Source organism: Procambarus clarkii, chromosome 82, assembly GCF_040958095.1.
Source record: "Procambarus clarkii isolate CNS0578487 chromosome 82, FALCON_Pclarkii_2.0, whole genome shotgun sequence".
Taxonomy (NCBI): Eukaryota; Metazoa; Arthropoda; class Malacostraca; order Decapoda; family Cambaridae; genus Procambarus; species Procambarus clarkii.
Window position 1 is genome coordinate 20124244 of NC_091231.1, and position 23055 is coordinate 20147298.

Here is a 23055-nt window from a genome sequence, read left to right on the forward strand (position 1 = left end):
ACAATCTTACCAACTTTAAATCTTCTATATACTTAAAAATCAACCCATTCATTTATCGATCATCTCCCCATCTTGCCATACATAAAATCATTTGGTTATCGATCTATGAATACGTCTATCTAACTGTCCATCAATCTATCCATCCTTCCATCTATTCATCTATCCACGTATCTATTCAGTCTATCGCGTTGACGTCTTTATCTATCCATTTATCTATATGTCTATCCACCAATCCCTCATTAAATCTTTTTGTCCATCAATTCATATATATCTAAATCTATTTTTAAATCCACCCTTTGTGCAGCCATCAATCATTCAATCTATATATCCATCTAGCTTTTTACATATCTATCCATCTAGCTTTTTATCCACCTATCTATTAATCTATTTATCCATATACTTATATATCTAGTCATCTATCTAAATATGCACCTAACCATCTTCCTACCCATCCAACTGCTTTACATCTATCTGTTCATCTATCTTTCCGTCTATCCATCCATCTACCTATCAATGCATTTATCCCTTCATCGATCTACTTATCTGTCTATCCATTTATCTATCAATGCATTTATTCATTCTTCTATCCGTCTAATCAGCCACCTATATCCGTCCATCTCTCTACTGTCTATGTCTCTGCTTCTGACTTTGTTTCTGCCCCTCTCTTTCTCTTTCTCTGCCATAGACAGAGGACAGGCAGAGAGAGAGTCTGTTTCTGCCTGTCTATCTCTAGCTGTGTGTCTGAGTTTCTGTTTGTCTCTGTCTTTCTCTCTCTGTATCTGTCTTTATCTGTTTTTATCTTTCTTTCTCTGTCTGTCTGTCTCTTTCTCCTATAAAAAATATAATTGTCTTTGTGTGGGTGGTCAACAGTAAGAGGAGCGGTGTTGTGTGAAATGCTAAAAAACTAATAGTTCCCCCTTAGTCTGTTAGGAAGCCGTTGCTCGAAACCTTTGATATTGTGTAAAGATCGTCTGTTTTATACTATATACTTGTACGGGCAAATTATTGACAGCAAAAAGTTTCATTTAATTTTCTCGAGATCAGTGAATAATACTGCATAAACCATATGAAAATAATTATATGAAAATTTTGTTTTGAAAATATTTAGCTGCATAATTAGCTGACAGTGCCAAAAATCATCATGGTGGTGTGAATGGGTCACTGCCACGTTATTCGCGTTTAAATTTTGGTGACACCGACCAGCCTATGTTCATCCCGTTCCCCAGACCATTCCCTCTTTCAACTTGGGTAAGGCTAGCCCCATCTGTGTGATCTCTGACTTTCAACAGACTAGCAGACATTATCTCTAATGGTACTGATTATAAAATATAAATATTAAATTTTGTCACATGATACCTGCAGTGTGCTATGTTGCATTGCTATATAATGTTGGAATGCATATATGTAACTTTTACCATCATTATCTTTAGCGTTGACGTCTGCTCCAGCGTCGAGGAGGACCTTCACAGTGTTGTCGTGACCACAGTCGGCTGCCTTGTGAAGGGCTGTCTCGCCTGTCAACAGATACCACAATTGGTATTATGCATAAACCATCACGATTCCAATACTTTGTGTAAATTATTGAAATAAGCTGTTCTAGTTTTTTTTATATACTAGTGACGTGTTCCGACTCTAAATATTTTGTAAAACTGTTTTCAACCTAAATTTAAAAGAGGAAGATCGTGATAATTTTTTTAAGAATAGACCATTAAAATATCCGACATGCAACCAGTTCTTATTTGATAATTTATTACTTGTGACATGAGCGACAGTGGTGCTATTGTCAGGCCCGAAACACTGAGTGTATTAGTGGCTTGAGGCATACTATATACTTGTCCTGCCTAGAGATCCAACATTCTTCTCGTATACCATTTTGTATGTATGTGCTTTTCCCTTAATAAATATTATTATTATTATTTTAAATATTAACATTATTATTATTATTATTATTATTATTATTATTATTATTATTATTATTATTATTATTATTATTATTATTATTATTATTATTATTATTATTATTATTATTATATGCATAAGAAGAGCATTATGGTGTATGCAGCAATAGCTGACCAACGAACAATAGCTGACTTTACAAGGGTGAACCGATAGCTCCAGTCTTGCCATCGTCAGTTAACCAATATAACCTTTATAAGCTTCATACACCATAAACCTTGGCAATAAAATGTTGGTAATACTAGCTCGAGGCAAGATAAACATTGTTGCCATCACCATACAACCAATATAACCATAAATGGTATGTAACTGATGATATTTGAGAATGGCTGATGGAGGCATGAGGAACATTGTTGTAGTCATCAGTTAACAATGACCTTCACAGATAATCTGAACACCACCATTCGTTATCTTACCATGCACGCTTAAGGCATGAACAACACGAGGTTAAGCCTGATAAATATTATTATAATTTATGGTATCTTGCTTCATTAGTTGGCATCTAACCATACTGACTTGAGAAAAGAGCAACATTGTGTTATCATTGTCAGATTAACAAGATGATCACTGCGGATATCCTGCATCAACCAGATTGATATATGATCACGCAAGTCTCTTTCAACTTGTGAGGCTCCAGACACCCTTGTCTCCACCGGTCCCCCGCCGCAGAAAGGGATTAAAAAGAAACACAAAAACAATACCCCCAACTGACACCTCTGTGATGCCAATGGCACCATAATAAGTCACCTAACCACGTTTAATGATTTGTAGGATGGGGCCATGTTGAATTAACATCAACAAGAACCTGTTGCCATATACCACATCTACTGCATAACCCGTAAGGAAGTCCTCTCTCAGTTATATTCTCTCAGGTGACCCACCACCCTCTCTCAGTTTATTATTTCCCAACTCGATTTTATCTTAAAATTAATGTAACTAGCCAGAAATCTGAATTTTCTCTCAAGAATTATCAGATCCGCAGAGGCAAGGAGTGAATCATCTTAATCTAAAAGAACTGTAACATCTAATTAACAAAAATATAATAAAACGAAATGTGGATGGTACCTCAATGTTACCCTTCGACTCTCTACCTGAATCTTATCACCAGAATAGTGTTAAATGAACTAATTTATATAAACATCTTCCCTGCAATTAGAGCAGCTCTCACTGAAAATATCCATTACCAATATGTCTTCAGAGTTAACTCTGGGATGCAACTTCCACTCCCTAAATATAGTGATCAGGGATGGATAAGTTAATAAGTACAAGTACGTATATATTCAGTAGCTACAAGAGCAAAATGTATGGTTAATAAATACATAATAACAATGTTCTCGGTATTTCTACATTCTTGGAAGGTGGTTATCCTTAAAGACATTCAATATTAGAGTTCACAAGATTACAACAGCATCCGAAATATCATACTAATAATGATGACCATCAACACGTCACTGGGCCTCTACCTCATCTTCCGACTATCCTCAACCAACACTTCTGGCACTTTGCCTAACAGTCACAATGGACTTAACTGGTTGTCTGACTGCAGCCTGATATTGATGCCTAAAAGAATACACCAAAGACTCTCACCTTCAATCATTGCATGGGACAGACACGCTCTCACATGCACTACATGTCATAAATAAATGAGTCACGACAGTCCAGTTGGATTTTATCCACCACTGAAATGGATATGGATCCCTGGTGGTCCTTAATTAAGGTGTGTCGTATATTTCCTTGCTCATTGTCTTGTTCTTTTGCCTCTCAGTAGGTGTACAGAGTTCTGTAGTCATCCAAAACCTGAATAATACTTTCCTAACAAGAAATGTAAACACAAAAACATATATGAATTAGTGTTGCCTGGAAACCCTCCTCAGATATTCTAGTTGGTGGTATCTGCCACCTCCCCACTGAGCTCACCTTTCCACAGACCAAGTCCATTTCATCCAGTGGTAGACCCTAAAGACGCATTCGTCAATTTTAACATGCTGATCATTCAAAATAGGAATTTTCTCAAATATAAATTATTATTGTTATGTGTATCATACTGTGCAAATTTAGGTATTAGTTAGGTTAAGATAGGTTTATAGGTTCTGTTGGCGATTATTTGTATTTGTAGTATGTGGGTGAAGCATTTACTGCATTTTACTTCGAACAAAATTAATTGTTGATGAGGACGGACTGCATATATTACTGCCGCTCACTGGGAGAGATCAGTTATAGCCCCGCTCCTGTGCCAGGTGAGTACGACAGGCTCACCATAACCCACAACCCCTCCTCGACTCATGTCCATTACATCCAGCGATCGACCCCACAGACGCATTCATTAATTTTTACATGCTGTTCATTCAAAACGGGAATCTCTCAAATATAAATTAACATTACAGTATATTAGCATATTGTGCATATATAGGTTAGGTTAGGCTAGGTGTTTATGTTCTGTTGGCAATTATTTGTATGTGTACTACGTGGGTGAAGCATTTACAGCGTTGTGATTCGAACATAATTCGTCAGTGAAGCACTTGTTCCGGAAGTGTTCGAACGTCAGCAGTTGTGAGTCGTGTGTAAACCGGTTTTCATTCATAAACAGGGGGTTTGGCTGGTGCATGGAATCACTTTTGGGTCTTTGTTTGGAGGATGGGCTGTAGCCCGTGGAACTTTTTGGAACTTTTTGTTTTGAGTAGCTGAATGTAAAACAACTTGGGAGAGATGCAGTTTCAAGCGAGCAGGTGAGCCTTACAGAGTGAGAGGAGCATGTTTCATTGGTACTGAGGGCCATTGTGAGTATACCAGTTGAACTGCTAAGTCTTTAGCTCTCGCGTATGGTACATGTCAACAGTTACCATGCTTTACAAGATAATGGTGCAGTTCCAAGGACCCAGACCATTACCTGGACGGAGATATTTCATATTCTTGGTAGTATCACTGGTGTTGCACCGATTGACATAAAAGAAAATGGCGACAGAGCCCTGCCCCTATTCTCTTGTGATAATGCTCTTCAGAGGCACTCTCTTCCACCTCGACGATACTTGGTAGTGACGGCTGTTTTTGGTCGGCGTATAAGCATCTGGATTACCGACCAACCTATAGTCGACATCATCGATAGCATCAGCACACAAAACTGCACTGACTGGGGTTGCAGGAAAAATAACTGAGAATGAAGCTAGTGATCAACAGTGAAACTCACCTTCAACTCTGCTGATGAAGAGACCCTTGTTGAAGACACCTGATTTAGATTCTTTGGTATATTCACACCATTGAGGCAAGTAACGAAGGAGAGAGGTTCGTCCACTTCGACAAAGCTGCAAATATTACCAGTACACCTGGAAGTGTACACTGTCTGCAAGGAAGTGTAGCATCTGCTCCCTCGACCATCACTACGGGGACTGAAATGCACTCCACACACGATGCATATCTCTGCTGGAACACATCATCATTTCCCCTGACTGTCTGATCAAACAGGAAGATCTGGGTCCTAGGGAAACCTCGACAATCCATTGAGGTTTCATATTCCCGATAATGGAACCCCTAATGTTTAAACCAAAGAGTCCAGAAGCAGGAAGAGACCAAAGAGTTCAGAAGGAGGAAGAGACCAAAGAGTCCAAAAGCAGGAAGAGACCAAAGAGTCCAGAAGCAGGAAGAGATCAAAGAGTCCAGAAGCAGGAAGAGACCAAAGAGTCCAGAAGCAGGAAGAGACCAAAGAGTCCAGAACAGGAAGAGACCAAAGAGTCCAGAAGCAGGAAGAGACCAAAGAGTCAAGAAGCAGGAAGAGACCAAAGAGTCCAGAACAGGAAGAGACCAAAGAGTCCAGAAGCAAGAAGAGACCAAAGAGTCCAGAAGCAGGAAGAGACCAAAGAGTCCAGAACAGGAAGAGAACAAAGAGTCCAGAAGCAGGAAGAGACCAAAGAGTTCAGAAGCAGGAAGAAATCAATAAAATGTCTGTTGCCCGCCAGGCTTCAACTACCAGTCCTCCAGCGACGTCTCGCAACATCCAATCAAGTCTTACAAAGCAGTGGCGCCACTGTCCAACAGCCTAATTCTCGGGGAAGCCACATCCAGGGTCCGCCTCCACCACCAACCCAGCCACAACCTTCACCAGTCACGGCTTGTGAATGATTACAGTACGACTACTGAACTATTTAACCTAACGGGAAGGATTGCCGGATCAATCCACAGCAAGATTGCAAAGACGATCAACAGCCTACTGTCTGTAAATGGATTGTCAACCGTCATTGTACTGGTTGACTTGCTTCCTGCAACATTGGCTCCAGCACCTGGTGATCCTGCAACAGCGACAACACCACCTTTACTGTCAGGAGAAATGCTACAGCTGTCGTGGGGTACGGTTGTTCCTTCCGGCCACCACAGTTGTTCTCGACCCGGCGAGGAGTGAGGACCTGGGTGTCGCTGCTGACGTGGCTTGTGTCCCGTGTTTTTGCTGAGGGGCCCTTGGAGCCGTGACGGTCTGCAATCATGGGGGGGCCTGTGCCCTTGCCACCAGGCAGGCCTCCATTGGCCTGGAGTTCTCTGGGATTGCTTCCTACCAAGCTGTGGAGGTGGTAATTATTGATATGCTACATGTCCAAGTGGCGTCTGTATGTGGTGTGCAGCTGCTTGCCTGACGGCAAGCGATTGTCAAGTTCAGCTCCCTGGCGATTTATCAAGATCCCGTCACGCGCTATGATGGGCGCTCATTCGATCTTCCTGGAGATGGTGGGTCGGTGACCCTCTCAGACCATTGTGGAGCCACGACGTATGTAGCAGTGCACGGGATGCCTTTTGAGTTCCATGAGGATCTCCTATGTCAGTACTTTGCCCAGTTTGGGCGGGTCCTACATGTGAGGATGAATGCCGTCCCTACCCGGAGATGGAAGGGTGCCCGTGTGGGACCCACACTCTCGCCATGCGAGTCCGGGATCCTGTACTGTCCTCCATCATGCTGTTGGGGTTCCCAATTCGTGTTTTTAACGCAGGACAACCTCGGACTTGTTTCAGGTGTGGCCTACCGGGTCACCTGGGTGCGAGGTGTGAGGAGCGCTGGGTCACCCCTGTTAATCTCTTCCAGGAGGAGGATTTTTCCCCGCTGTTGGTCTCGGACCTATCTCCACGTGCTGGACCGTGTGTTGATTTCCTGCTGGTTTTTGCCCCGGTGTTGGGTGGTGGAGTGGATGTTGACGTGGGGTTTGGGGCGGCCTCGCCCCCGCCGCCGGCTTCCCCGCCTCCGACGTCCCTGCTCCTGTTGGCCCAGCCCGCCCCGTCTCAGCCGCCCATGCCTGCTCCGTCTCGGCCACCCATACCTGCTCCATCCCTGCATGCAGCGTCTTCTGTCCCTTTGGATGTCCGCGGCGAGGAGTCTCCTGCTGTGTGTGGTCCGTTGCCCCCGGCCGTGGAGGCTGCGGTTCTAAGGAACCGGGCCTTGAAGGCGCGTCCGTCGTTGTAGAGTTCTGCTGTATTACGAGATGATGGGGGGGTGCTCAGGTGACCGGCAGCCTGTCTCCAAGCGCTCGAGGCGGGTCCCGAGTGTGTCTCCCCTTCGTGGGGTGCCTTGGGTGGAGGTGGAAGAATACGTTGATCCGGCGTCTCCTGCCGAGGTTGGCGGTGCTGTGGGAGGCTCTGTGCTGCCTCCGGTGATGCCCCCTATGCCTCGTACTGCTGACAGTACTAGTGTCGTACTGCTGACGACTCCCCACGGTGGGAGGTTGCTCTTGCCGAACGGGGACCTCGTCGTGGTCTTACAGAAGGATGTGTACCAAGGTGCCTCTGCTCTTGTGCTCGGTGGCGGAGGCCCCGACTCGTCTGTGTCCTCTGCGGGTTCCTCTAGTTTGCAGCCCCATGTGAAGCCTCGTGAGAGGCCTCGTGAGAAGCCTCGTGTGCCGGCCAGTACAAAGCCCTGTGCGGCGTCCCAGTGCCGATTCCAGTGCGAAACCACCTAGAGTGGACCTCTTCCCTGTGCTCGCGGCCGACAGGGGCGGATCCCTCAGTCACGGGTTTTGGACATCGTTTGGGACGACAGGGTGCGTGATTTCCCGTGGTGCTCGTCGACTATTTGGGTACCTTTGTTGGAAATTTCCAACGCTAATAAACTACTATTGTATTATAATAAATCATTATTATTATATACTAACTACAGTAGTCACTAAATTTACTAACAGTAGTGTCAACATAAACTAACCATTGCATCTGCGTATTAATGCTAGAATTCTCACGAAATAGAGCAGCAAACATTGCGTCAGATAATGTCTAGTTAAACACATTTATTACCAATGTGTTAGAGAATTGAATGTAGTTCTCTAAAATCATCAGTATTCCGTGTGATAATTACTTACGGATAACATAACTCCCAATAATTCTAAATCGAGAGTTTTTAGTTACAATTGTTACCAAGTAATAGTTTTTTTGTCACGCGCGAATGCCATGGAGAAAACTAAAATCTTCTCCATTTCTCGTTTAACACCATAAGACGAGAATGCGATAATATTTAAATCCCTATAATTGCAACCCAGTCCTCATTAAAGTATTTCAGCCACAATTGCGCGAAAAAGAATTATTCGTGATTAATAATTCCTGTGGTGAATGCGAGACCCGGGTTGAGGGACCACGTGCTCCATAGTGCTCAGCCAACCAATAACGCGTCTATAATTAAAGCCAAAACCCACAAATACGTGTACAACGCCGTGAAAGTTTGGGACTGGCAGACGCAATATCGACAGACTTCAGTAGTAACTACGCTCACGTTAAGTATAGTTTCTTTCTTGATGCATCATTTAAGATTGTATATTTGTGAGTAGTCTGTCATTACATAGTGAGACGACCCCATATCCACCGTTAGTACCACATTAGCGTTTCTTCTATTTTCATGAAAATTGAGATTAAAAGTAGCCTATTCCAATGCTACTTAATATTCTTTAATTTTCAGCTCGTATGTGAGGAGTCAACGAGTCATTAACATCATTCGTGTTATTCACCTCTAATTCCTTCTATGTGGAGATCCTGAGATCACGAGGACGAATCACAAACGATGTCATAGAAATCGTCTTAAAGCTAAGACTTTTTGTACACATTTAATTCTTCCAATTTGATCATTAAACAAATTTGCAGGATCATTATATTAAATATTCATACCATACATTGTGATTGGAAATTTATGCGTTTACTTAGACGGTTGCTCCATAATTTAATAATCATTAATATTCACAATTTGAGTTCACATATTTGAATCTATAGCATTTTAGATCATAATATTTACTCAGCAATGAATTGGTGACGAACCACATTAGTTCCTAGACGTATATGAAGTTCTAGTAATACCCCCCACCCAATGTAGGTGTTTGAGGCTCTGACTTTAGTTAATTAATCATACAGTCCATTCTTTATTTTAAGTGATTATTCTTTCTAATACTTATCCATAGACACTGGTTCTTTAGTGTTTTTCTAATGATCACTTTTATTAGTTTCCCTCTTTTCTCAAAAGTGGGTGGTCCTTTGTTATTAAATTAAATAAGTAAATAATTGAATAATTGAGTCAAGCCCCAGATATCCCACATTATGGTCCTTCGAACCGGATGTATACTAATTAGTAATAACTAATCACCATGTGAAGTAGTCTAGACTAACCACATTTATTAATTATGTCTACTGGCAGTGTACCACATAGGTTAGCCTAATTCACACCAATTTATTTGCTACTTATACCTCATGTATAAGGTAGCACTCGTGGGACACAGTCAATTACCCACAACACTCAGACCTATACCTCATACCGAGGTACGAATCTTCAGGTCACCAGGAGCAACAGCTCATAACTTCTATAATAATTCCACACTAACACCTGCATTAGAGTGGCCTCACCATCTAACCATTATTTATTTAGGTGGTAATGACATCCATCCTACTCGACACCCAGCTGAGGTAATTAATCACCTTAAAACCATAATTTCCTCATTTAAACTCATCAGCAATTCAGTAAGTAGTGTTCACATTGGTGGAACCTCGCGAACTGAGCAATAATAATTGTTGGGGAGTAAGTCCAGAATACTACCAAAGAGCTGCCAAATATATAAACTTTAGGCTGAGGAAGCGAGTACGATTGGATGCCACTTATATTCAATTTAATATAAATATATATAATTTACAGCCAGACCATACAGACAAAACCTGGCAAGAGATGGTGTACACCTGTCAGGTGAGTCTAGGTTACATGTAGTTGACAAATTGATCAACACAATCAATCACCACAAAAGGCTGTGGCTAGCAAGCCAAAATTAATTGTACATAATTGTATTTTCACCTGTGTGTGCAAGTGCACATTTATATAAACTATAAAAACTAAAATACCCAAAAATACAGCACAACTATATATTCACATTACTGCACCACAATTTAATCTTTGCCAACCTTTATTAGGTAGGAATTTAGGCTGTGATTGTGCTGAATTTATCACAAACGCAGACTAAATAAATTTGTAGTTTCTTAGGTAGAAATTCTCACAACTAGGCTTGAGCTAGTTAGTAGTACATATATTATTCATTCTTGTGCTGACCCTACCAAGGGTGGGATTAAACCTTAGGATAACTCCGATTAGAGTATATCCATATTAATTATTCGTGTACTCATTATTTGTGTGTATGCATTTTGAGTGCTGCTGAATGATCACCATTACATCTAATGGTGATAAAGATGAGCTAGCCAGACGAAAGTTAATGGTGAAGTTCAAGCACTGCTCAAAATAATTAGTTACTTATTGTTAGGTAGGTAAATTAACCCCTGAACGAGGTAGTGTAGTCAAATACAAATTCATTTGTATTTCATTTAGTGTAGTCAAATGTAATTCAATACATTAGGCTATTATATTGATATTGAACTCCATTGAATGAGTCAATATCCCAGTTACATCAGTAACAACTATTTACTATCAAACCAGTCCTTACCCAGCAAGATGGAAATGGTTGACAAAATGAAAAGGACCCTTATCAGTCTGAAAGGTCATTTGACCCGACAGATTACTAAATGTCAAAATCTGTCACAACAGTCACCTGTTGACTACCTTGAATTAGAAGATTTACTTCAAGTTGCTGAAGGCAAATTCGCACATATTAAGCAACATATGTATCTGTATTTGACAGAACTTTAATCAACTTCTATAGGTGAAACTGAACTTGAGGATATTGTAAATGATTTAGCCCAGTATGAAGATGATACACAGGTTAAGCTTCAACCCTTTAAAAAGCAAATTGCTAATAACAAATTAACAATAACCTCTACTGCACATCCAGATCCTGATGTCAAATTACCTCAGATCAATATACCCACATTCTCTGGTAACGAGAATGAGAGTTGGGATGATTTCTGGAGTAAATTCGTAGATGCAGTAGACTCTAAAGCTAACATTTCTCAAACGACCAAGTTCACTTATTTACAAGGCTTGTTACCAAATGAAGCCTTGAAAGTAATCTCTAACATAACACTGACCAGTGATGGTTACACCCTAGCTGTTCAATTGCTCAAAATCAACTACGATAACAAGGAGAGAACTATTACTATCTTAGTTCAAAAATTGCTAGATTTACCATCTGCTAATAATTCTACCGATTCTCTCCAAACTTTCAGGCTAGAGTTAGAATCTTTACTCAAGGCCTTAAGCCTTAAAGTCCAAATTCAGACAGCTGAATGGATGACCAAAGTAGTTGTAAGGCGAAAATTACCAAGAGAAACTTTAGACAAATTGTGTACTATGTACAATAAAACCTTTCTGACCTTGAAAGAAATTACAGAAGGTCTACATACTGTCATGTTCACAGAAAATGGTACCCTCCGTTTTCTATGTGTGGCGGAGCAGACGCCAGAGAGAGAGAAGGTAAACAAGAGAGCATACAGGACGCCCGCCAAGCTTGGTAGCTACTAGTCATGTAATCATATTAAGTATTAAAGTCAGTAACCAAGCAATGACTTTACATCAACCCTACAACCAAGACTTCCTCAGTAACACACAAACACCACATTGGCGACGAGGATGAACTGTGAACGCAGGTATTTGTTCAGTTTCAAACACAAGGGAGAAGCATGCTGCCTGGAGGAGGAAGAGAAGCTGTGAGCGCCATACCCGATGCTGTATGCTAACCGATGCTGTGTGCTAACCAATGCTGTGTGCTAAACGATGCTGTGTGCTAACCGATGCTGTGTGCTACCCAAGCTGTGTGCTACCCAAGCTGTGCTGAAGAAACTGTGTACTGAGGAATCTGCCGACGTTGTGTACGAAACGACGCTTTGATGTGTACAAAACCTGATGTTTTGGTTACGAAACGACGCTTCGTGCTACAAAATTCATCACACTGAACTGACTGCTGTACCAACTGCTGCTGTGCCAACTGCTGTGCTGCTGCTGTGAGTAGGAACAACACATGTACACAAGGGCTAGGTAAGAAGTCAGTTGCTGCTATATTGTGCACTGTTGTGAACTTTTGCATTAAAATGCTTGTGTGCTTTGCAAAATTAAAGTAATTACAGTGAATTCTTGACTAACATATTCAGTGCAGTAAGTGCTTAATATTCTGAGGAACATTTAAGTGATAAGTTACATTTATTGAGTAAAAATGGCAAATATACCTCAGTTTCCTGCATTTGATCCTGACTGTGACCAGACAAACCTGTCACAGAGGTGGGTCAAATGGCTTAAAAGGTTTGAAAATTTGTTGATAGTTTCTGACATCAAAAGTGCTGAAAGAAAGCGTGCCTTTCTACTTCATTATGCAGGTGATAGAGTTTGTGACATCTTTGACACACTGAAAGACACTGGTGGTGCCAAAGATTTTGACATTGCCAAAGCCAGATTAACTGAGCATTTCAAACCAAGGCAAAATACTGCTATAGAAATTATGCATTTCAGGACAGCAAAACAACTCTCTAATGAAACTGTGGATCAATACCACACACGTCTGCAGGGTTTAGCAGCCCATTGTGAGTTTGCTGATGTTGACAAAGAAATCAAACAGCAAATAATTGAAACATGCACATCTACACGTCTCCGTCGAAGAGCTCTAGAACTTGTTGATGATGAAAGTTCTCTTACCAAGATACTGGATATGGCTCGTCGAATGGAAGATGCTGCACGTGATGCTCGTGTTATGGAGTGCAGTGCCAACAACGGTTCTGCCACTGTTACTAACAGTGATGAGGTATGTAAGGTTCAGGGAGGACATCGTAATCAAAGAAGATATCATGCCAAACCTAACAGTAAATTGAGCCGAGAACCACATCACACCTGGAGTCATGGAACAAGACTCAAGCAGTCACAACGACTCACATCAGAGGTTGTCAACAATAAATGTTACAATTGTGGAGGAGACTACCCGCACCAAGGTAATGTTTGTCCTGCTCAAGGTAAGAAGTGCTATGAGTGTGGAAAACTAGGTCATTTTGGTGCTATGTGTCGTTCCGCACTAAAGAAACCACAGTCAATGAATAAAAGCACTGTACGAGGATCAGGTCATAGGGGTCGAGGTGGTAAACACAATATTGCACCTCATATCCAGAATGTTAATAATATACAAGACAACATTTCATTACAACCAGTCTCAGATGACAGTGAATGTGATTATACTTATGGAGTACAAGCAATCACAGAATGGAATGATCTTCCAAACAACCCAGAGACTATAGTGTATATTGCTGGTATTTGTCTCAAGGTTCTCATTGACACTGGATCAAACATTGACACCATTGCTGAGTGCCACTATGAAAAATTTAAAAAACAGTTCCCAAAGCTTGAAAACTATAATGGCAAAGCCACTGCCTATGCTTCAAAGGTAGCCTTGCCAGTGATTGGAACTTTCACTGCAGAGATTAAGTCAAAGAATGCAATGCTCATTACTACATTCCATGTTGTTAGGAATGCAAAGGAGTCTTTACTCAGTTACAAGACTTCAACCAAATTGGGGCTACTTCAGCTTTCTAATGCTGTAGCAGTGGAATCTGCAAACAATGTTGATGCTATTGTTGCTGAATTTTCTGATCTATTTAAATCCATAGGTTGTTATACTGATAGCAAAGTACATCTGCATATCAACCCAGATGTAATTCCAGTTGCCCAACCACATCGCCGACAACCATTCCATACTCGCAAGAAAGTCGATGCCGAACTGGATAGGCTGATAGAACTAGATATCATTGAACCAGTAACAGGCCCAACACCATGGGTGAGCCCAATTGTCACTCCACCAAAACCGAAGAATCCAGATGAGATACGCATTTGTGTGGACATGCGTGTTCCCAACAAGGCAATAATGTGTGAACGCCATCCTACACCCACTGTAGATGATATGATCTACCGCTTGAATGGTGCAACTGTATTCATCAAGTTAGATTTAAACAAGGGCTATCATCAGCTTGAACTTGATGATGAGAGTCGCTTCATCACAACGTTTACGACACATCGAGGTCTGTATAGGTACAAGCGCCTGAGTTTTGGTATTAACATTGCTGCCGAGGTATTCCAGCACATCATCAGCCAGGTATTGCAAGATATACCTAATGCTAACAACATGTCTGATGACATCATTGTTTATGGCCGTACCCAAGCTGAACACAACAAAGCTCTTCGTGCAACATTGCAACGCTTACGAGAAAAGAATTTGACGCTAAGCCGAGCAAAGTGTGAGTTCAATCAACATAAAATTGAATTCTTTGGACATGTACTTAGTGACAAAGGTCTGTCTCCAGATCCTAAGAAAGTTGCAGATATCAAGAATGCTGCACCTCCTTCAACGTCCACTGAAGTACATAGTTTTCTGGGAATGGCAAACTACTGTTCTCGCTTCATTCCAGATTTTGCTACCATTACGAAGCCTCTACGTGAGCTCCTGAAGAAAAACGCATCATGGTACTGGAGTGATATCGAGCAAAATGCATTTGATGCTGTGAAAGATGCACTAGTAGAGAATGCGACTGCTGCGTATTTTGATCCATCAATGGACACTGAGTTAACAGTGGATGCTAGTCCTGTTGGATTAGGTGCTGTTTTAGCCCAACACAAACCTGGTCAACCAGATTCCAGAGTAGTAATTGCCTACGCCAGCCGTTCTCTCACAGATGTTGAGCAACGATACAGTCAGACAGAGAAGGAAGCTCTTGCTCTTGTATGGGGCTGTGAACACTTCAATGTGTATCTGCTTGGTGCACCCTTCACCACGATAGTCACTGACCACAAACCGTTGGAGACCATCTTCAATAATCCAAAGTCCAAACCACCAGCTCGCATTGAGAGATGGGCTCTTCGTCTGCAACCATACAACTTTACGGTGAAATACAAGCCGGGTGCAGGCAATCCCGCTGATTACATCAGTCGACATCCTGCCAACAGTTTCACCATCACCAAGCATCAGCAAGTTGCCGAGGAATATGTACACTCTGTAACCTGTGATGCAGTCCCTAAGGCTCTTACTCTTGATGAAATCCGTACTGCAACCCTAGAGGACCCAACTCTGCAAGCAACAGTGGTTGCATTGACTAAGAAAAAGTTTCCACGCATCCCACCCTCAGGAGTTGACCAAGATGCATTCAAAGGACTTGAACGCATCCAGACAGAATTAAGTGTTACGCAACAACGCGACACTGTGCTGCGAGGTACTCGTAAGTAGTAGGGATGACATGCCAGCGGCCCTTTTTTTTTTTGGGGAGAGGACCCCTGTGGACTGTACACGCCACAGGTACCTTTTTTTTGGGGGGGCAAATATCGTCTGTGGATCTTCGGGGTTTTCAGGTGAATTTGTGCAGTCACAGATTTGTAATTAGGGAATTCTTATAATGAAAAATAATGTCATACGAGTTTGTTAAAGTTCTTATGAGAAAAATAATTTCCGAGACTTAGAAGTTTGTTAAGGCCTTATAGGAGAAATTCAAATATCGTGTGTAGCTCTTTAGGGTTTCCAGGAGAACTCTACGGACATATTTTACATGTTTTCAACTTACAAAATCGTCTATGTAAGCCTTAGTTATTCATATAAATTTAGAAAGTTATCTGTATAAGTCAGGGTTTTCAGGGGCTCGTACATCACACCCCCCTCCCTCCCCCCCCCCTTACCTCGCATTCTCTCGCGTCACCTTTATTTACCTTACGCCCGGCCAGCCAGTCTCCTCTTATCATATCTTATCTTCTCCATAATATCTGGACCGTCCCTCCTCTCTCTCTCCTTCTTCTCCATAATATCTGGACCGTCCCTCCTCTCTCTCTCTCTCTCTCCTCTTCATATTATTCCCTCTTCCTATTTTCTGACATACTAATATTTTATTCCTTTTCATTAACCAGTCAGTTTTATACAAATCAACCGAAGCATCTCAATGTAACCTTTAATACTGAAACTGTCTCAGAGACTATCTAAGCTGGCCCCAGCTACCTGCCCCAGGCTATCTGCCCGAGGCAATCATCACCTGATTACCTGCTCCAGACATCTACCAGTCATTGTCAGCATTCTCCACCGTAATAATTTATATATATACATTAGGCGTTAATAAAACTTATTTATTTATTTATAATTTATTTAGTCATCTAATTCATAGTTTACACAATTTATAATAAACGATTCATTTAGCCCGAAGTTCTAAGAAGCTCGCTCCTCAATCCGCTTGTATAATATCCGTCCTATTCACTCTTCATCTCTGTAAATAAAGAATAACAGTTTCAGATAGCGTTTACACATGTATAATATTTATCAGACACATAAAACCTCGAAACAAATGTACTCACCATTTTCCGTTAGATAATTTGTTATAGCCTCATTCAGCCAGTCGTCTCCAAGCACATTTTCCAACAAATATCGCTCTTATCATAACACAGCGTTTCATAGCAGCTCGGCATATTTTTAAATAAAGCATAAGATAGCCTCATTACGTTCCTATCATTCTGCATATATTCTCCACAAGTAAAACTAGTTTCAAATAGCTTTATTGCAGTTTTTAGATCCTTGTTTGAAAGATGGTAACAGAAAAACATCGCATATAGCCCGCATACGTAAGTATTTAAACTCTGAAGTCTCTCTGTAAACGTGTATACATCACAGTCTTTATAATAATTTAAAAACTCCGAAATGTATGGCGAATACACATTTATTCCATATGAATCGAGTATAACTATTTTCCGTTTAGATTTATATACAGCAATCCAGTGACCCATTACTTCCTTAGAGTCTCTTCCTAAGGTATTTATTATAAACATAATCGGTTTATCCCGTATTTGCTTCATTATTCTATATATATCCGTCGCTAAATAGCATCCAATATATTTAGCTTTACTACCTTTCATATCGTTCAATGCCGTATTAATTTGTTTGCAGTTCATGCTCTTGTATCACACACAACTCGCCTATCAGAATAAATTCTCAATACTCCCGTTGTAATTCCGAATAAAATAATAACTTTGTTTGATTTCGCTGGAACAGCAAATTCTAATGTAATTCTCAGGTTGCCCGAAGCCTCTATAGGAAGGGTATCTCTCAATTCCTCAGGCGTTAGTCTAAATGCCAGTAACGTTCTTCCTTTTATAAATGAATTATATGTCAAGGTATTACAAGCATTAAAGCCTACAGTATTTTGAGTCTCGTAGTATAGTTTCGAACATTTATTCGGGAACTTGCAAGTTATATTAAATAAGTTTGTCCCATCACGTGTAATATATACATTAGATAAATCGCAGTGATCGAAATAAAGTGGATTAAGTGTATACGCTCCTGATATTGCTTCCATATCCATCATCATAATAAATAATTTATCTGGGATAATGCTCCCCCATGGCTGGTCAATACTTAATCTCTGCTGCCCATTACCAAGAATGAACGTCTTATGGAGTGTCTTATCAAACGTATATGTAACTGGTGTATTTTGTTCAGCCAGAGCTCTATTAATAGCCTCCAATCCAGATGCAAATGGAGTTATCCGATCAATCCACATTCTAGCTAGTTTTATGTTAAACTTATATCCAGATTCAATACTGTTTATAACCCACGGATCACTGTTAAGTTCTAATCTCAAACGAATATCAATTCCATCCAAAAGATATTCGCTCAAAGTTGTAATGTCCAATAGCAGTTTAAAGCAACAATTTACTCCCTCAGTTTTTAACTTTACAAATCTAGATTTAAGGTCTTCTGAGGCATTCTTAAAATAATCTACATCATATTTTTCAGGGAAAACATCATTATAGAAATACGTCAGTTCTTTAAATCTTTCAGCTTTACATTCAGAAAGCGTCGTCATTAGCTTTACATATGATAAATATGAAAATAGTGAATTAGTTTCCACCACTTGTTCATTTAAATAAACAGTTACAGCTTTAAACATTGTCTGGGACAAACCATTGACTATTGATGCATTTTTAATATCCGCTAAAGCCGTAATTCCGTCAGGTCCCGTTAATTCAACCATCAGTTCTAGCGTCAAGCTCGAAAGATCAATAAATTGACCCTTAACTCCCGGGATACGAAATTCAATATAAGAGTCTTTAAATTTATTGTTAATACTTGAATTCACAGGTAAAATATCCTGTGTCTGTCTTGAAAATATCGTACTTTCAACCATTCTATGAGGACTAACTTTAGGAAAGCCATCGCTTATAGCAGCTGTATAATTTTCTAAAGGAACTTGCAATGCTGCACTAGGAGCATTTACACTCATCATGTCTGCGTCTAGCATACAACTAGTACTGTTTTATGAAAACACGTCTTTATATCTATCCATTTTCTTTATATAGGCAGGTCTTTTCGTTTTTCTTTTCGTTATTCGGCCACCTGCTAACAATTTAGGACCTATACTTTTCAATGTTTCCATACCGCGTTTTCTAATTGAATCTTTCAAAGTACCTTGACCAGCATTTATATCCTGCAAAACATTCTGTCCCATTGTCAATGCTGCTGGCATAATAGTTTTTAATAGGAAAGGAGTTGCTCTACGAGCTAAACCAGTTAAGAAACTTAATATTCCACCTCCTCTTAAATGTCTTCTATCAAAAACAGTAATATCGCCCAGTGCTCCACCTCTCTTCCCTCGAGGAGCGATAAATCGCCCTACCTCGTCAACAGACAGCGGTACAAACCCGACCCTCATGTTTAAACAGACCAAGAGAGAATGATAAACTCCCTCTACTCATGTCATTATATATCAACGGGTCTAATATGTAATACTGCAATCGTACATCCATCCTTTTCAAAATATACAGGCTCCCCATCTTGATCTGTTAATCTAATACTGATGCCATCAATATTAGTCGTATTTAAAGGTTTATATAATTTCCTGTGTGTTACATTACTTTGAAACGAAACAACATCCAAGATATTTATAATCTGATTACCAAACATGGTGGGCTGCACCTTATCACAATATACACACAAGAAATCTATACGGCCTCCTGGCCTAGGATGATAATAGCAAGTATCTTGTACAAATAACCTATTATTAGGTAGCTTATTCATAATAAAAATATCATAGGCTTTACCTACTTCAGCTCCAATAACTTTACATATATTTCGACCGAAAGATAAAGAAATTCGAACAACTAATTTTCCATCCTTTGTAATAAATAATTTTAACAACTTCTCACTAAATGCTGCATTAAACTTAATTCGGTTAATACTTGAATCATATTTCATATAAACGTCCCCGTGATCTGGGAAATTATAATTAAGTACGGGTCCTATAAAACTCAGTGAACCTTTTGAAAATATAGTAGAAATTTCTCTATTTAAAATAGTCGTTAGCTCTATGCAATTATCACTGGCTAAAATATCCGACTTTAAAGTGAAAGATGTATTCACCGTACTCAAATCAGATAAATTTTTATTAGACACTAGAAGTTGAACTGAAATAAAACTTTCCGGGTCATTCCTCCTAACAGCGAAATAAGATGGAGGCAGGAATATATTCTTCAGGCACACCTCATAAGCTTTATTCGGGTCTAAAGGCAGCTGATTATGTAATCTATTTTCAAAAGCATTGGGAGCATTGTTTTTAAATACATCAGTATCAGAGTTACTCGCTGCATATATAACGTAACTATCCATCCTGTAGACTAATAGTAAATGATAAAAATAAACAGAAACTCACCTTAATATGATATCCAGGTAGACTCTCCTTCATCTCCAGCCTTGATCTTCCTCTTCAAACTTGGAGGAGAAAACACTTGATTTTTCGCATCTACATTTCTAAATAAATTCTTAGGTGTAGAGGTCAAAGAGTAGAACAACTTTGCAATTGGCAGTTTATCTTCTGGGAATAACAATTTCGGAGTGCACATCCTGCCTATAACGTCATCAACAATATTGATCCCAGTAACTGGCGATGTAATGTTCCCTTCCTCATCCCACTTTACAAGTCCAGTTGTATTAAAATAATTTAACAAGGAGACAGCAAAATCATAATCCTTAAGCTTTAATCTTAAGTCTATCAAGTGTTGTATAACAGGATTTGTTCTCACTGTCATCGTAGGCTTCTCAACACTTACTGCCGTAGGCTTCTGTTGATCAATAGCTTTTCGTGGTACAAGATAGAATTCTTTCATTATTCCTTATTAAATAGCCTTGAAATGAAATTTATAGCTATGGGAAGTAAAATGCCCAATAAATTACCTCCTCTTTTACTTGTTAATATGTCTTTCTTGAGTGAAATAGCTTTCTTCTTACAGGCTAATGTATGGAGTAGAGCTCTATATTTAGAAAGTCTCTTTAAAATAGGCTTCCCAACTTCAATTTTATTTTTTAAGAAATTATTAAATATTTCTGATAAGCAAAGTATATGTTCCTTTTTAAGAGTCTTAATTAACTTTTTCCTAGAATTATAACCTAATCTAGCTAATAGTTCAATAAATCCACGATACTTGCTAACTAAGGGCTGCTTCTTCATAGTTTCTTCACGTCATCTGAATTCACCCACTGATCAAATGAACTGTCGTAACCGACGTATCTAACTTTATATAAAGTAGTATTACCAACTTTACGTTTACTTATAATTCTCTCAATTTCAAATGTATCTGACAAGTAGATGGGAGTCAACTCCTCTCTATAAAATCCGCCTTCTATAAGTCTATTATTTAAGTCCTTTAGATAATATAAAGGCACGGGTTGTTTAGTATCAATTTGAGCAATTGTAAATATTTCCTTAGTGTTCTGTTGATGAAAACCTCTTTTGAGCTTTGAAATACGATTAGATAAGGCAAGCCGTACTGTATCTCCTACAGACAGATGATTACTGATGCGTGGCTTAGTCTGCTGCTCTCCTTTATACATGAGCTTAAATTGCCTAGTCACATCTTGAGGCGAAGATAAAGCATGTACATCAATAGGTATTTTCCCCTTTAATCCTCTATGTGGTGTTCTATTATACGTTTTAACCATATCAGGTAAAACATTTATATAGGTTAAGGTGTTATAAGCCGTTAAATATTTATATATCTTAGTTTTCAATGTTCTTATAAATCTCTCTGCAATGCTGGCTTTAGTTTCCTGAGAAAATACACTGTACAGATCAATGTTTTTACTGTCTAACAATCGTTTCATATATTTATTATAGAATTCACCGCCCTTATCAGTGTTAAGCTTCCTTACACCTTTTGATGAAGGTAAATCCAGAACAGCTTTCATGGCTTCACTTACACTCTGACCTGATTTAGTGGATAGTGGAACTACATGTGCAAACCTTGAAAATATATCAACACAAACTAATAAATATTTAATATCGTTGTTGTGCTTAGCTAACAATGTCATATCAGCCAAGTCACTGGTAAAGAAAGCTTTAGGTCTAGGTGCTAAGATACGTCTTCGTTTAAATTTACGTTTTTTTAATAGATGTAAGGTATATGCATTAGACGTTTTTAAATAGTCTTTCACATCTTTTATAGTTATTTCAGGGATTGTTTTCTTTGCAGCCTTATACAATTTTAAAACGCCACCAAACCCACCTATGGACTGTTGGTCATTGTATATCTTATTAAGAGTTTGTGTAATGTTCACCATTGATACACTATTTCATATGGGGGTTCATTTACAATATTTTCCCTAAATATTATGGATTCAGGTGTTTTAACGCCCAAGTCAACAAGTAAATACCCATACTGTCGAGAAATCACTTTCTTATATATATCTAAAAATTTCTTGGCATCTTGTTTTCCGAATATTTGTCTGCCTAATGTTTCTATCTGGGACAAGTCTCTTGATTTAAGCAGAATAAAATGAGAAGCATTTAAACTTATAGATCTAGAAAATTTCCCACTGAAAAATATATTTTGGGTTATAAAAATAACAGAGATGTTCTCGTGCCGTCCCTTAGTAAATATATCACTTACTATTTTAGAGTTTGTAGATTCAACATACAAGTCATCATAAACAACTAATATATGAGATGTGTCCTCTGGATCACGATCATCTAAAGGGTTTACAATTTCAGAGTAAAAAGATATCTTATGTTTAAAGAGTGGATTAGTTCTCAACTCTTTATACCCGCTTCCACAGATAATTATTTTTGCAAAGTTCTGCTGATATTTCTCTATCATTTTAGCACATAAATAGCTCTTCCCACCATTTGAAAATCCAGCAATAATAATTCTTGACGGTTCACTAAATATATTCAACTGGGATTCAGTAATAACTTTTTTCTGCCCTTCCATGTTGCTAGGATTCAATAGACTAACTACAAATATATAATGAAAGGAGTATTTAAACGAAATCTACATTCGAGTTTTTATTTAAACATAGCCAATAAAATCATAGTCATAACATATCCAATACAGTAATAAAATCTTAGAATATACAATATCATAGCCAATAAAATCATAGTCATAACATATCCAATACAGTAATAAAATCATAGAATATAAAATATTATAGCCAATAAAATCATAGTCATTTCTTATCCAATACAGTAATAAAATCATAGAATATACAATATCCAATACAGTAATAAATAAATCATAGTCTTAAAATAGCAATTTGAACATATCCAATACAGTAATAAAATCATAGAATATACATTATCATAGACATTAAATCATAGTCATAACATATCCAATACAGTAACAAATCATATCCAATACAGTAACAAATAAATTATAGTCATATCATAGTTATTTCA

General features: G+C 39.1%; 1 protein-coding gene across 1 annotated transcript in view; it reads right to left on the minus strand.

The window, feature by feature from the left end:
• Positions 1–23055, minus strand: part of LOC138358187 (uncharacterized) — a 65327-nt gene that overhangs the window by 37805 nt on the left and 4467 nt on the right. Inside the window, exons 4-6 of the mRNA XM_069315689.1 lie at positions 6264–6501; positions 5141–5255; positions 1416–1514 (exon numbers count right to left, since the gene is read on the minus strand). Coding sequence (XP_069171790.1) covers positions 1416–1514; positions 5141–5255; positions 6264–6501 — 452 coding nt within the window. The remainder of the gene's footprint in view (positions 1–1415; positions 1515–5140; positions 5256–6263; positions 6502–23055) is intronic.